General features: G+C 42.8%; 2 protein-coding genes across 3 annotated transcripts in view; one reads left to right on the top strand and one right to left on the bottom strand.

Moving 5' to 3' along the window:
- The window catches only part of LOC119181330 (protein Hook homolog 3), a 34,968-nt gene extending 22,903 nt beyond the window's left edge, over positions 1 to 12,065 (bottom strand). For both annotated transcript variants that reach the window (XM_037432544.2, XM_037432545.2), the window contains exons 1-10: positions 11,936 to 12,065; positions 11,622 to 11,707; positions 10,091 to 10,163; positions 9,954 to 10,004; positions 8,512 to 8,644; positions 6,918 to 6,985; positions 5,331 to 5,474; positions 3,324 to 3,418; positions 1,532 to 1,611; positions 1,286 to 1,350 (exon numbers count right to left, since the gene is read on the bottom strand). In XM_037432544.2, coding sequence (XP_037288441.1) covers positions 1,286 to 1,350; positions 1,532 to 1,611; positions 3,324 to 3,418; positions 5,331 to 5,474; positions 6,918 to 6,985; positions 8,512 to 8,644; positions 9,954 to 10,004; positions 10,091 to 10,163; positions 11,622 to 11,707; positions 11,936 to 11,968 — 828 coding nt within the window. In that variant the 5' untranslated portion in view covers positions 11,969 to 12,065. The remainder of the gene's footprint in view (positions 1 to 1,285; positions 1,351 to 1,531; positions 1,612 to 3,323; positions 3,419 to 5,330; positions 5,475 to 6,917; positions 6,986 to 8,511; positions 8,645 to 9,953; positions 10,005 to 10,090; positions 10,164 to 11,621; positions 11,708 to 11,935) is intronic.
- A 183-nt stretch (positions 12,066 to 12,248) lies between these two features.
- LOC119181329 (uncharacterized) lies at positions 12,249 to 15,031 on the top strand. The gene is made up of 2 exons (XM_037432543.2): positions 12,249 to 13,284; positions 14,728 to 15,031. The coding sequence occupies exons 1-2, from the start codon at positions 12,381 to 12,383 to the stop codon at positions 14,940 to 14,942; spliced, it is 1,119 nt and encodes a 372-aa protein (XP_037288440.2). The 5' UTR covers positions 12,249 to 12,380; the 3' UTR covers positions 14,943 to 15,031.
- Positions 15,032 to 15,906: the final 875 nt, after the last annotated feature.

The following is a 15,906-nucleotide window of genomic DNA, read 5'->3' on the forward strand; positions in this document are numbered from 1 at the left end:
AATCCGGATAAGACCAAGTAACAAAGAATTTCGGTGCATCAAAGGTGTAAGGACACACAAAAAAAAATTCATATTGTTCGTCTCTATTGCAAGAAGTAGCTAACGACCCACTTATCCTGGCAAAAAGTCGTGTGGGCTGAAGCACAGCATGGCCAATTTTTCGGAGACTGCTGTATAGTGCCCAGCTGCAGTTTTGGTTTGAAAAAGCGGCAAGTGAGGTGGGATACAGAATGGTTTTCCCATAAACACAACTGGCCACATCAGCCCACAAAACTAGGTTCACATGAGCACCACGAGTACAGTTATTTTCAGTGAAGGCTCCCTGTGTGCTGCTGGAAATATACTTGACCCCCAAGAATGCATTTCCTAGGCAACGATGTCAGCCTTTGTGCTCTCTTACAAGCCTGCCCCCTCCTTCCCATTGCTAAGGTTTACTAGGAAAGAGTGCTCGCAAGAATCTTGTCAGCCAACACTAACTCGCGACGCAAGTGGCAGTTGGTACTGTAGTTTACACAAAAACCAAAGGCGCGTTATGTCAGCAGTGGCACAACATGCACCATAAAATAATTTTAAATATTTCCTAGGCTAAATTACCCATTGATATTTTGCAGACGATGTGCATGTGTAGACACAAACCTATCGCGCAAGTTATCTCTCCCTCAAATTTTTGTGTCGACGTTCCCTTGAATGTGAATTCGGAAATTCCCCCGCCTCCCCTGCTATGCAGCACATGGCTAATCTGCTTCATGCTCGCATGTTACTGCAAGAAAGAAAATGTAGTTTTAAGCCACGAGTTTGTTAGACAGGTTTATTGTGTTCTTGAAAAGTCTTAATAATGGATCAAGAGCTGACAAGCTACTTTCCCTCACATTGTGAACGTAACAATTTTAGTGCTAGAGTAGAATTAAGAAAACTATGTCCATTGTCCTAAATCTTGAGTATAAGCACCACATTTACACATGAAAATTATGCCCCAAGATTAGAAACATAAATGAAGTCAGCAGCTGCAAAGTATCCTTGAAACTGGATATGAAGAAAGTTAAAATTAAGAAATTTTCAATGTTACATGCTTGAGCACATCTCTGCATTGTTTAATAATGCTGTCTTTTTCTCAGCAGTTGACAGTGTGGTACCCAGAAATTCAGTCTGAATTTAGTGCACTATCTCAGCACATACCTCACATTACATAATCTAAGGTAAACTCAAGCCAGATGTTATGACTTCAGTAAACAATAAGGTCAATGCCCACTCAAGGCACTATAAGTGAGAAAAATAGAAAACTCACCTTTTCCTGGAGATTCAGAATTTCCTTCTCTTGAAATTCCACCTTGATTCGCAGTTCATCTTTTGCTGTTTCACAATCAATGCAAACAAAAAATCAACACGATCCTCAAAGCAACTACACCAATAAAAAATTATATACTATAACTAACATAACATAGCTTTAACATGATGGTAAATATCATTAGCCCTACACTGTTTAGCAATTAAAAACAGCATAATTCTGGCGTGTAGACAGATGTGCACATACCAGTTTCCAGTTTGAATACTTCAGCCTGTAGTGTGTCTATCCGTTGTTGAGATTGTTGATAGCGTCTCCCCGCTGGTGTGCTGAAAGTTCCAGACGACATGAGAGAAAGCACCAATGAACTGCCTTCCATTCACGGAGCTTTAAAACGTCGAAATAAAAACAAGCGTACATTTTTCTACCTCACGAGATAACACTTATTGTTGGAAAACAGCGGACTAAGTAAGTGCATTGTTACTGCTGATTACCAATGGAGTCTTCAGCAGTTTCTGCCATAGCTCTGATAAATGCTTATCAGTTGATGACCACAAAATTCATGCACGTGCGTGAACCAAAAGTATGGGCCGGGCACAGAACAAATTTCGAGAGCGGTTTTCGAGTGAAGGTGTTTGCATTTGTTGCATACCAGTTGATTCATTAAATCAGTTCAAAGCACTGATACAAAATATAAGAGAAACACTTGCTGACTTGATTCAGGTCAAACAGAATGCAACACAAAATGTAATGGTGGAGATAGAGCTCCTTTCCATGCTTTCGTTTCCTTTTGTAATCCCCCTTATGTGAATTTTTTTTAACAAAGCTGCAGTGTCGCTGTGCTGCCTCTGTAACGAAAGTAGCTAATCAATTGACTGATTGATTGATTGTCTAGGAGGTGTACTGGGCTGAACGAGAGGCACCATAGTCAAGGACCCCACACTAACTTTAGCTGCCTGAGCATCTGTAACGCACATCTACGTATACTACATCTATTACACAAGTGTTCTTGCATTCTAAACGTAGAAATGCAGCCACCATGACCACGAACCAAAACCCACAACCTCGTTATCAGCACAAGGCCAGTAAACGTCATAAGCCCTCAGTCACCGTGGCAAGCGCAAATAAACCAAGTTCAAGTCAAAGCGGTGATTCGAGTAAGTATGTCGCAACTGTACTGATGAGAGCCATATACAGCGTTAACAATATGACACACAAATGAGGGCACTAGTCTAAGTCGCTTTGTCGGTCACAATAAACCGGGACGAGTGTCTTAATATAGCACAAAATTGTAAAAAATGCTGACTTTTGCAAATTGCAATTTCAGGTATTTATAGTCCAAATTATGTTTTGGGAAAATCTTATATTATGTCAGAATACCATTTCTTTTTGTTAAAAGCTTAATAGATAGAAATTGCAAATGTTTTTAAAACTTGTACCGCAATTTTCTTGGCATTCTTATTTTTGTGAAGTGAATCTGCCTTACGGAAGTACTGAAAACGTTTCTGTGAAGATATTTAAACAAACTTGGTATCATTCTTTTCCACAGCACTTGAACTACGGGCTAAAGCTTTTTTTTTTTTCTCTCAACCTTGATAGAATTGTAATTATATGATAAATACCAGCTAATTAGTGGAAGCTCACTTTTACCTTCCCAATTTAATAATTCTTTCTGATCAAAGAAATGGCCATTTTAACATTTAGTTTGCTTAAGCCTCTGAGATGGACCTTTTCAAGGAACCATGTAGTTTTGAAAACTAACTTCTTTATAGTGAGTCACCATAAAGACCAATAAGAAATTAACCATTTATGATGTGGAAGTTTGGCATTACTTCTTTTCTAAATGAGATTTGAAATCTACTAGCAGGTTTGAAATCTCCATTCAGTGATACACACACATGGTAATTTTCATGACATCAGGATAATCAATGAGAAAATGGTTTAAAGACCTTCCATCCTCCCTTAAAGCTTAGCCCAAAAGCTCTCACGTGTACAAATCGAGAGGAATGCAGACGTAGAAAGGAAAATCTGCTCAACAAACCTTGGGTCCTCCAGGTTTTCAACGTGGTTCAGTTTCTCCATCAGCTTCTCGTTTTCCTGCATCAAGCTCACCTTCTCGTCTTGAAGCATCGTAACCTGAAGAACAAGTTACCAGTCCAGGTGAGAGCCCTCGTGAGGTTACCACACAGCCATAGACTACACATGGCAAATGTAAAGTAACGCACAACAAGAAATTTTAACGTCATGAAAACACTTTTAGATGCGAAGCAGGTTAGGGTCGAGCTCAACCCGGCGTGCGGCGTGACCACCCTTACTGTGCATGCTCCCCCTTTCCCTCTTCCCCTACGATACCCCTCTTTCGCCTCACAATACGGACGCAGCAAGTCTCTGCTAACCTAAGCTCGCTCCCCCTTCCTCTCTCTAGGGTACGCAATCCTCCTCGAGGCGATTAAACACCTATTGTGCATACATATTCTCCCCCTCTCTCGCCTCACAACGCCAACGCTCACACTGTAAAACCATTCACTGGCCACCCCGAATATATAGGCGCTGAATCCTGACTTCCAAAATAGTGCCGGTGGGAGATTTCTCCTGTGCATTGTTGAACAAAAAAAATTCGCAGCATGCACGTTGACTAAAAGCGGACAGTGGGTCTCCGAGTCCAATCGGAGTTTTCTGTCTCGCATTGCCCATTAGCAACGACTGGCATGTTCTAGTAGGAAACACAGGTCCACCAATGCGTGCGTTGCGCCTCCACAGGTTTCTCTCGTGTGCAACGCCGCGAAGAGTGCCACCGTCAGCTTCACCTCCAGAGTGAGCACTAGTGCCCGCTGCTTCGCATCTACACGTTTCCCTTTAGCGGGAAATGGCGTGATTTCTTTTATAAGTATCAAGTTACATGCTACTTTCTGCAACCTGTGCAACAAGCTCTACAAAAGTTAAGCTGTGTACACGGAGAGGCCAGGCCAGTAAGGTCTTGTGCTAACGCTAGGACATGTTGACACTGCGACCAGAAATCATTATTTCTTGTGTGCAAACACAGCAGTGACTGAGTAGAGTTGAGTTTGTGTTCATTAAAATGCTCAACAAGTAGATGAAAAATACATTGATAAACGGTTTGGTGCAAAGAAAAAAAGCTGCATGTCACAGCTTGACTGACCACTTTGCCCAGAAAGAAATATCTAAGTTACAGAATTACAAAATATTACAGGCAGTGAAAAGCCACAATAGAAAAAGAATGTGCATGCAGCCCACGGCAGCAAATAATAAAACATCTCTGAAACTCATAACAAATCTGTTCATAACAAGACTATTCATAACAAAGCAATGTATTAACGAATGAAACTAAGTAATCATAACAGAAATCATCAAACATTCATGACCAACATAATCAGTACATCCAATTTCACATATGAGTTTTAGGCAATATATGCAATTATCAACTGTTAATTTCAATTTGTTCATCACACTTGGAAGACGGTAATGTAGCGTTTCAAATCCATAGTTAGTGCTAGTACGTCGTACATGACTAGTCTCCGTATACCGAGTGACTCGGCTGGCAGGATTAGGTTGCAAGGCGGCCAATGTAGGCAAAAAGGGTACTTCCTCTGCGCATTACTGATTTAAAAGTTGACAAAAGCTGGTCTGTATAAGCTGCCCATTTTAAAGGCACTAGATAAAGAAATTTCATGAAAATCACATCACCTAGCAGATGCCATCAAAATATTTGAAGTCGTGATGTTTAATACTGCAATTTCAAGGTGATGTCACCAACTGCTTTTTATTTTTGCACTTTTTCTCTCTTACCAAACATCTAGTCGTGTGGTGATACTGGAAGTGTTGAAAAGTAATTTACTAATATAAAAAAAATCCTTCTCTTTAATGTCACTTTGAAACAACTAAACAATCACTGAAGTATTCTATGCTTATCGCAGATAATAGTCACAGCTATGAGGAGCCAAAGCCCTCTAAAACCACTTAGCGGCAGAATGAGCCACTGCGGAGAGAACTTCCAATAGTCCTTGCACGCAACTTGCTTTCAGCTTACCTGCATGTCCAACTCGTGGCAACGTTGCGTGATCTGTTCTTTTGCCTGTGCAGTTGCGTGCAGCTCATCCAGTGCCTTCTTCAACTGCTCGTTGAGGTCAAAGTTGTCGCCAGTGTAGCTGCTCGGGCTTTCCTTCGTTATGAGCTGTCATTGGGAAGCCAAGGTCATACGATAATCGCAACCGCACCAAATAGCACTCAACATAGCCCCAGCACTTTAAATGGTGCATTTAACAGCTTTCAGTGATCAAGAGGAGTAGATGTGCTTGTTTTGTGCCATGCATCTTATATTTAAGATGTCTTTAGAAATGCATGTTGATGACACCAAGCACTTTGTAGAAGCGGTAGTATTACAAGTGCTGTATATAGATCCAGAGGGTATGTCCAAATGTCCTAATACTCCTAATACACACACGGGCGTGAATGATGGAGATTCCCTAGATCGATCACCCCTCGGGATCGCCATCTAAGTGAGTTGAGTGGGCGAGTGCAGAACCAGGGAAAATTTATCAGCGGCTCACGGAAGCCTGAGAAGGGGCCTGCGAAACCCTTCAGTTCTGTGAAACCTACTTGGAGAACCCCCAAGTCACAGGAATCATGAAATAATGCTAATGAAAAGCCAACTTGACGCCCGTGTAGCCAAATTGAAAGCCTTCTCATTACACTCAACTATTTTGCTCCATAAAGTACATCAAAACGTTAGTCCAACTGTTGGGACTTCACTTATTATAAAGAAAATACTGCGAGCAAAAGTTTAATAAAGCAGATGCAGACCTTTTGAGGCCCTAGCAGTGCTTGGTAAGCCATAGTGTGTTTCCGACAGACACTTCATTCACAAAACACACACAAGTATTAGTCATGCTTCCTTGCATGTTAAAGGGGCCCGGCAACACTTTTTGAGCATGGTCATAAAACACTGCCGATCGGTAGTAGAGGCTCCCGGCAACACGAGAGCCAAATATTATAGCGCAGCATGCGGCCTGGAATTCACAATAAATTATCAAAGTCAGCTAAAAATCACTTTCTCTTCGCTCGACAAATCACGGCATATACCCGAAAATCACACGTAGCAAGCCCATCTATCAGCCATTGGCTTATTTGAACATGGCGCGCTCGCTCGTTACGAAGATCGCCGCGGGAGGCCGCTACTTGTCCTTGCGTGCGTGAGCGATCACACTAAAAAAGATGCGCATTCGAAGAAAAAAAAAAAGAAAAAGTGCTGAAGGTCACGGAGCGTGCGTGACGTTTCTCTGTGGCCCTGCCATCCCTCCCTGCTTAGCTTCTAACGCTTTCGTCAGGACGAGAAAAGAGAGAATGTGATTGCAGCGTGCGACAAATCTTTGTAACTCCGCTCGTACTGGACGGATACTTAAAATTTTTGTGGTGTTGAATTTGTGAAGCAATAAGCTCTTCCAGTGAATTCATTCTATGGTTACTTGAAAAAGTGTTTTAGGGTCCCTTTAAGCGTATAAGGTGTGCTTCATAAATGGTGAAATTGCTTAATAACAGTTCCTTTACTTTTCTATGAATGCTTGCATTGCTATGATTATTGAAAAGCCAAATAAAAGAAACTTATATCATTACAAACCTCCTGGATAGCTTTCATGACAACATGCTGGACAGCCTCCTCAAGACCCATAATGACTTGTATGTATTCTGGAATGAAACAGTCAAGTTTTAGGCACTACACAAACGTAACCTTGATGTCTTCGTAATGATGAAAAGAAACTAACACGTTTCACGCCAGCCTTTGGTGCTTTAAATGTAGCATCATGTGCGAAATAAGTACCACTTCATTGGAAAAGCTCTATGAATGGCAGGCCTAAAGGTTGTGTTTCACAACTGCACATTGAGCATTGCAATAACACTGGCAATAACACTGGCAATAACACTGGCAAATACCGTACATTACAAACAATGTGCATGCCATTGCCCAAACAAGTAACAAGGCTTTTAATTAATTTTACCGATTGGCCATATATATTACTAAATGAGCCCTACGTAGAGGAGGCATCAATGTTTAAAAATTGCTGTCTATGAGAAAATAGATACACATGCCAGCAGTACGTGATTGTACCTAGTAAAAACACGCTGCGCTAGGTTGTTTACAAATCATGTTGTTACAAGCTGCAAAATAATCAATTGCTGTTAGCTGCACAATAACAGGAACTTTTCTCTGAAAATATTGAAAAAAATATTTCAAGCATACCACTACTCCACTCTTCAAAAACTTACCAGAAAGCTTGCATTTTTTCGTTCACATCTGTCTATGTATTTCTCGGAAACACTACATACATAAATTTTAAGAAATAAACATGAACAGGGACTCGTTCATGAAAAAAAATATATACATTCGCTGCAAAGACTGGACTTGGACAGCTTAGTGTCACCACCTGGTGGCAACCGAAAAATGCAACCACACAGAAACGTTCGCTGCAAAGGCGAAAGCTCCAAGGAACACTTTTTGTTAATGCCGCAGACAAGAACTGTGAGACCTCGTCATTTGAACCATCACGAGCTGGCAACAACTGCTTGTTCAACATCCTCATCTGCTTCAATTTCTGAAGACCAGCCCGATTCATGCACTCCCATCAATCGATCATTCACAGTCGAGCCCAGACGTGACCGACTACACGGAATGATTCTCGGGCGTTAAGCAGGCAAAGGTGAAACAGGGGGATGAAGCAACACCCGATAAAATTTAAAAGAACCTAAAGGTTCCACATATGAATACTCAGTTCACAATAATCAAATTTGCCAAAAAATACTGAAGAAAATTTGCACAACAACGCTAGCTTAATCTACCACTAGCTTTATGAGGCTTATGCAACGCACGATTCCTACAACCATCTTACAGTTGAGCTACTTGGTTAAGATGCCATGACCCCCATGCTTCAAAGTCATGTAAGGGCTCCTTATACTACATGAAATAACTGTAGTTATGTAAGACCAAGTTCACCTTGATTAGTCACTTCCAGTAACTGTTTTAGTCTAGTAATAAGTAAAGCAGCACTTATGTGGGAAAGAGAAATGAGAAAATTGTCAAAAAAATTACGTCACTGAATCTAGTCTGCTAGAAGGCATGTGTTTCGATTATGTAGCTTTCACAGCATTGCCAAGAGAACTTGTTACTGAGTATTGTGTCAGCAATCCCAACAATCTTAGTTGAAAGGCCAACCAACCCTGTTTCCTGGAGCAGTTTACAGCACACCCAAGGATCAGTTGCAGGAGGCGTCCCATTTCGTCACGGCTTCCTCTCTCTGCAATGGCACCGACATCTGGGAAGCGGAACTCTGTGATTTGCTGGAACAGAACCTGAAGAAACAAAGGTCTTCTTAGCCCTTTTAGGCACTTTGTAGACAATGTGTTTATAATAGTTATATGAATCAGTCACAAAGAGCATTACATTGAGGTTCTTGGTGAATTCAATACCTTGCATAAGAAATGCATCTTCATATAACTTAATTTTGCAGAGTATGGTTGTATATCACCACTTTACTGAGGCCATTACCACTTTCAATGTGCTGTCACCTGGAAACCACGTCAAAAGTATATTATTTTTTTTTCTCAAAATGAATGTACTCGAAAACGTGATTTCGCTATAATCCTAGATTGAGGTTTGATTTTACTTATGGAAAAACTCTGCAGATCTCACGTACCTTTGGAATCGACGTTATGCAAAGCCTACAGAGGGAAGGTCACCCTGTTGTATTTTTTTACCGAGCGACACCTTCTGAAATTACACTAAATATATGTACAAATGTTGCATGCACAGACATGTCTAGAACAGTTGCAGATGTCTATACAACCAGTCGTTTACACCTGTGCAATAATGCCAACTGGAACATGAGTATTAGCAACACCAGAAGTAATAAGCTGATATAAAGCACTGCTGCTCGCGAGGATGGTAGCTCTGGACACTGCTACTAAATCCACTTCTGTGCATGGAACATAATTACAATTGACATTAAACCGACCTGACGGCTGTATCATAGGAGTAGATATATAATGTTTATAAAATGAAATAGCCAGCACTGCAACCACCACTGACGTTTCCCAAACATTAAGGTTTAGGAAAACTAGTTCCGAGACCTGGCATGTGGTAGAATAGATGGCTGCCACAGAGAATGCTGGGGTTCGATTCATTGGGTCAATGCAGACAATGCCAGCTTTTTCTTAACGCTCATGGGTTAAAATTACCCATGAGTGTTCTCACCATTCCTGTGCAGATACTAAGTGTCAATCACCTGTATGTGCCACCTAGAAAGAGGTGGTTAGATAGGTAAATTGATAGATATGTAGATAAATAGATGCCAAAACTGTTGGCACTATGCAAAGAAACGCTTCGCATTAAGAAACAACATGAACGACTCCCAGATAAATAAAAATACAGTTGAAACTTTATTACGATTAATCACTATGAAACACACAAATGAAGCTATTATGACATTAACTTCGTTGCAATGTATTATTGAGAACCTTTGAATAATGCTGTGCAAATTATACACATTAACAGAAAGTTCTTCACAGGTAACGCCTGAACGGGCTTTCTTCAACAATTCGTTAAGGGCTTTCTTTCACATAACCAAGTGCTGTCGCTTCCGCATCTGGTAGGCTGACGTACCTCATTGTAGTAGTCGATGATCGCCTTGAGAATCTTCTTCAGGTTGCTGAACTGAAAGGTTTGAAAAGAAAATGTGGACATTCCTTTGAAACCCCTCTGTGGAATTACTGCACTGAAGATTGTGGGCAAGGACTCACTTTGAGCCGCCAGTTGCTTCCCACGTCAGTTTTGACTTTCGACAGCCAGGACGAGTCGAAGAAGTCGGGGTCGCTGTGGGAGACGAAGTGAAACATGCACATGCTTTGACGGCGTAGTCTATTACACCAGCTCGTGTAGCAAATGCAAATGAGAGAGGAGTTTCGCTAGGCTATGTTCAGTTTTCTACCCTATGCAGAGAAAGGAGAACACTGCAGTAAAAGAGAGAGAGAGAAAACAATCAGTTGCCTTCAGAAACTGCAGGCGGGCTCATGGGGCTGTCTCAGCTGTGTTCGCGTCTAGCAACCAACCGCACATAATAATTCTTAACTTTCATAATTTGCTTTATCTTTGTGTTCAATGCCGTGCAATGTATATTTGCTTCACTGTTATTTTTTAAGCACTGCAATTGTAAAACGACATGTCCTAATGATATCTGTTTGCTCCCCACCTTCTGTAATGCCTTGTATAAGGATTTTAAGGGTTCAATAAATTATGATGATGGTAATGATGATGAGCTGCGAGGCCAGGCTCCCAAGATTTTTCCTTCAGTAAAAGACCGTTAGTAAAATTTCCTCAAGACCCACTAGAGTCCAGTGGTGCTATTAGAATAGAAGAAAGCAGCACAATAAGAGACCAATAGTTTCTACATATTTTCGGTTATCACACAATTAAGGATGGATCTGTGATACGGATGCGACACCTGAATGAGTTGTTGAACGATACATCGACCCACCACCAACACATCATGATCGGAAGAAACCTCAAGGCAAAAAGCCAACAATATACTAGTTAGCCAATGCATAAAACTTGTAAATAGATAAATGTTAGTATTCAAATGCCGTTGTTCACTCTTGTGTTAAAGGAAAAGGAAACAATTTCGTTCTTTTAGACAATTCGGGCATTGTATGAAGTTAAAATAAATGCACACCTCTGTCTTTTTTTTTCTCTCGCCGTAATGTTGACACTACCGGGTTGCCGTTTCGCGACTTTTATTACTGCGAGAATTAGTTTCATAACAGCATAAAGTCGTTAACAGCTTTAATGTATAGAGCGCAAATGTACCGATGATCCCTGATATAAATTAGGTTCAAATCACGCGGTCTCCATTATCTCCACATTTTTTGTAATTGTTTTGTCATTAATTCCGTTGTTATTATCCATTGAGTTCAGGTTGCCGCTCACCTTTAATCAGCGAAAGCGACTTTGTTTACGTACGAACTTGAACACGTATATGTTTAACACGGTACTTCTACCGCCTTGCCACTCACGATACTGCGACAAATAGATCATCAAGACATCCCGCTGTGTAGGAAGCACGCAGGCACGCAAAGTCAACGTAAAGGGCAATCGGTGGCGACGTCGCTTCTTTAGTTCGGTGCAGTAGAAAGCGCGCCACGGTGACATCAACCTCCGCATTCGCCACAGAGGTGAACGCTGTATTAACTAGAACCGAGTTCTTCACAACAGAAGAGGTAACCTGGGGATCACTGCAACGGTACACACACCGGGAAATTGGGTGCATCAACTTACATTTTGTGAAGCACCTGAGCGAGCGCGACTCCGTCGGACAACTGATCGACGGTCTTGTGCGGGGCAGAAACGTTGAACGTCTGAAGCTGCACAGAATGCCACGAGAAAGCAGTTTAAAACAGAGGTACTGTGTAAACTTCGTGCGCCGTGCGTCAGTCTAAAAGAAGTTGAACACGCCAACCAGTGTTGGCCCATATTAAACAAGGATGTATGCCACAGGCACCCCCTGTTCAAGCTTCAACGGCGGGACCAGGTAACGAAGGAAAAGCGATTACAAGCATGCAACTGCGATAACTACAGTTCGTGTTACGTACCCAGCTGATGAGACTGTCGGTGATCGAGTTCATTGTTGAATTTAAATAATATAAAACACGCTAAAATGCGACGTTCACATCGACGCCTTTGCCATTTTTTACTCTCTCTTGACGTTTGACACCGTTTCACTCGTCTTTATCAAAACCGCATCTGACGTAAATAAATATTAACTATATAACAACAAAACTTTAACAACTATTCAAAAATACAATTTAAACTATTAGTTATAATTTTTTGGCTTTTAATATTGTGCGATAGTTGATAAAAGTGTAATTGGCGATGACAGTCACGAATGTCAACTACGGCTACAGATCGTCAGCCTACTCAACACGAAAAGCGTGGTCAGTCTGCTAGCAATGGCTTTCGTTGTTTACGTTCTTGGTTGCCGTGTTTATTTGATGCGCAGTAAGCGTTCCTGACGATCTACCGGGATAAAGAGCAGCAATGTTACTCGTAAGATCGATTTACACGATTATCAAGCAAATCAACTACGAAGCGACTGCTGTCAACGGTCCCCTCGTCGACCGCGCAAAGTGGGCGCTGTGTGTTCGACTCGCACACTCCGACAGAGGCGCGAACTCGGATAACGTGCCTAGTAGGGCAAAGAGAAGAGCTCACTGTGACTTGGCGCTCGAGTCGTGCGACGTGACGCTCGACGCCCAGTTGCTGCAGCTGATCGATGCGCTAAGACTCGCGGACGCCTTAGCGCTGATCGTGAAGTCGTTCGGGGCCGACCAACGGAGGTATCCGAGCTCCAAGACGGCTACGGTGCTTATTTCGGCGCTGGCCCGAGAGGGCGACGTGGAAGGAGTACGAAAGGTGCGCGACGTCGTGGACGCCGTCTACCCGATCGTCTCCGCCGACGCGCTCCGATTCGAACACTACGACGCCGAAGCGCTCTCGCGCTCGGGCCGCGCGGCCGAGGCGATACTCAAGTTCGAGGCGCTCTTCGTGTCCCACAGGGCTCACCGCGTCAAAATATGCTCCCTGCTCACGTTCCTCGCCGCGCACATGGTGAAGAACGACATGGTCGAGGAAGCGACGCTTCTGGCTCGCATGTGCGAGAGGCTAGCCGACCGCGGCTACTTCCATCCGCTGTCCAACGTGTGGAAGGTGTTCTTCCTGAGCGAGAGGCGACGCTATCACGCCACGGCCTCCGAACTGGTCGAGGTGGCTCGCCTGCGTCCCCGGGCCAAGCCTTTCTTCGAGAAGAAAGTCAGCTCGGTGATCTCGTACGCCGTCGACAGGTGCGACGTGGACATGGTGCAGAGGTTGCTCAACGTCGTGCTCTGCATGGGCATGCCGGAGTGTTGCGGCCTCGTGCTCAGCTTTCTCCTGGAGTTCTACTGTGAGTCGATCGCCAGAGTTGCCCCTGCTGCAGTGTTTGTACATGAGCGTCTTGGAACACTTAGCTACGTATTGTCGTACAGAATCGTGAAGACGTCCAATAGCCTAGGAATTGTTGTTGCCAGAGATATTGTGCATTATGGTCGCCGGAAATTTAGGCTTGCTCGAGGTTGTGTAGCACAGGGGTTCGACACACAACAGTGTACAACATACAGAGGACCAAACAACGTGCAGAGCTTCGTGTGCAGTCTGGTCCTTGCATTATCGTCCAACTTGCGCTGTACAACTCGGAGATTATGTTTAGATGTCTGTTGACCTTCGGTGCGAGAGTGCCACCGTGTACTTATAACGTCCATTTTCTGGCGAAAGTTACATACAGGGTTTCAATGCAATCTCTTATCCACTTTACGACTACCCGAAAGCACATAGTTCTTGCTTATCTGCAAAAGATAATGGGGGGAAAAGTTAGCTTGCTGGGTTCAATCTTCTGAACCCTGCAAAAGTATCCCTTTTATGTTACCACTACTGTCTGCAATTGCAGTAAATATATTTAGAGCACAATGCAACTGCCATGGAGGGATAAAATGAGAAGATAATCTATTTTCTTTTTATACGTCAGAACAGGCAGTTCAAAAAGCTTTTGGGGCGCTAAGGGCAGTTACATCTTGCAAGACTGTGTGACCAAAGTGTTCAACAGCTCCAAGCAATGAAATGAATAAATAGACCCAATATCAAAATTTAAAGTCTTAATAAATCCTAGACTATCGGTAACGACCCTTAAAGGAGCCGTGCAGTTTTTTTATAAGTAGCCATAGAATGGATTAAATATAAAAGCTTATTACCTCACGAATTCACCGCCGCAAATATTTTTAGAATCTGTCCAGTACAAGCCGAGTCGCAAAGATTTGTTGCACGCAGAAATTGCATGCTCTCGTCCCGATAAAAGCTGTGGAAGCTAAGGAGGAAGGGATCGCATGGGAAAAGAAAGTGCGTCAGAAACAAAAATCGTGACCTCAAGCACTTTTTCTCTTTTTTTTTCTTCGATACATGACTTGTCAGTGCAATTACGAACGCACGCTTGGACAAGTCGCGGCCGCCCGCAGTGGCTTCCAGTAACGACAAAGCATGCCATGAACGGCTCATACAATGGCAGTGACGAGTGATTTTTGAGCTTGTAGCCTCATTTGTCAAGAGCGTGAATTTCAGGCCGCGTGTTGCACTACTGTACTACAGTATTCGGCTCGCGTGGTCTCGGGAGTCTCGACTACCAATCTGTAGCGTTTTCCAACCATGCTCAAAAGTGTTGCAGGGCCTCTTTTAAGCAAGGAAGAAACTGGCTGAACAACTGAAGTGTTGAGTAGTACAAATGTAGGCCAGCCACTCTTTCACATTTGTACAACTGCCATTGGAGAATGTCACACGACTTGCACTTCTCTCCTTCCAGGTGATGCAGACGACCTCAGGAGTGCACAGAAGACGTTTGAACACTCCGAAACCTATGGCATCGAACTGAACCCCGTGACCTTTTACCGTTACACCTGTTTTCTCAGTTCTCGGGGAATACAAATACCGCATGACATGCTGCTGAAGAAGTACAAAATGGACCCGAGGAAGGCCAAAGATGCTGCAGGGCAGAACAATGTCAAGTTTAAGTTTTAGCAACCTGTGCGACTTAATTTATACGTGAAAAAAGTATGGTTTATTAGTTCCAAAATTAAAACCTGCCACCGAAGGGTCATTCAACAAAAGTGGACACTTCAGTCGTTACATCCAAGAGTGTGAGAACACAGATATAAAAAAAAAAAAGTACCAGGCCTGCACAGAACACGGAGCACAATCACAGTGAAAGTTGGAAGAGCAGCCTTTCTGGAGCCTTTTTAAACAGCTCAGGGCAACTACAGCAGGTACACTTGCAATGGCATCCACTATGCCATAGGTCAAAATTTTTGTCAAGTAGGGGAGCAGCCGCTACATTATACGTACTTCAGAGTAGCACGGTACCCGCTACGCACCTGTAAGGCATTACGTGCCCTTTTTTTATGCTGTTGCTGATGGTCAATAATTATGGCCAAGCCTTTCATAATGGGTTAGAAGCATGCAATGACCCACTTGCTACACATTTTGATGCCAGGCCGCTAATTATCAAAAACACTGTTACACAAGTTCACACGATTCCTTACCCCGACAAGAGGTCTGCATAGGTTCTGTTTGCAAAGGGTTTTCAAGCACCAGCATGGCTCCGAGGTTGGATACTGGGATGCCATGCCGAGGGCCTGGTTTTGAAACCTGTTCTCTTTGGGATATTTGTTTTGTTTTGCTTATTTTGTGCAATAGCATATCTAGACGCTGGTGGTGGACAACTGTGTCACAAAAACGGCCGATGTAAATAATATCTTTCGCTGTAAAACGAACACTGCAGCACTCTAGTGTCAAAAACCTTGCTGTTGCACATGTAAATTATTTGCACAATTATTTTTTTCAGCCGTCACAAACGCACATTAGATCTGAACGTAAACTTTGAACTGTGCTAGATCTTTGAGTACATCATATTTAAAACCAAACTGTCTTTATTAACTCAAGCAAGAGCAGCTGCGATTTTGCACGAAGTCTGCCATAGGTGTGC

This window comes from Rhipicephalus microplus, chromosome 10 (assembly GCF_043290135.1).
Source record: "Rhipicephalus microplus isolate Deutch F79 chromosome 10, USDA_Rmic, whole genome shotgun sequence".
NCBI lineage: Eukaryota > Metazoa > Arthropoda > Arachnida > Ixodida > Ixodidae > Rhipicephalus > Rhipicephalus microplus.

Bases quoted from the DNA above. Each gene is read 5' to 3' on its own strand.
- LOC119181329 (XM_037432543.2), top strand. From the start codon at position 12,381: ATGTTACTCGTAAGATCGATTTACACGATTATCAAGCAAATCAACTAC. The intron at 13,285-14,727 runs GTGAGTCGATCG...CTCTCCTTCCAG, and splicing joins CTTTCTCCTGGAGTTCTACT to GTGATGCAGACGACCTCAGG.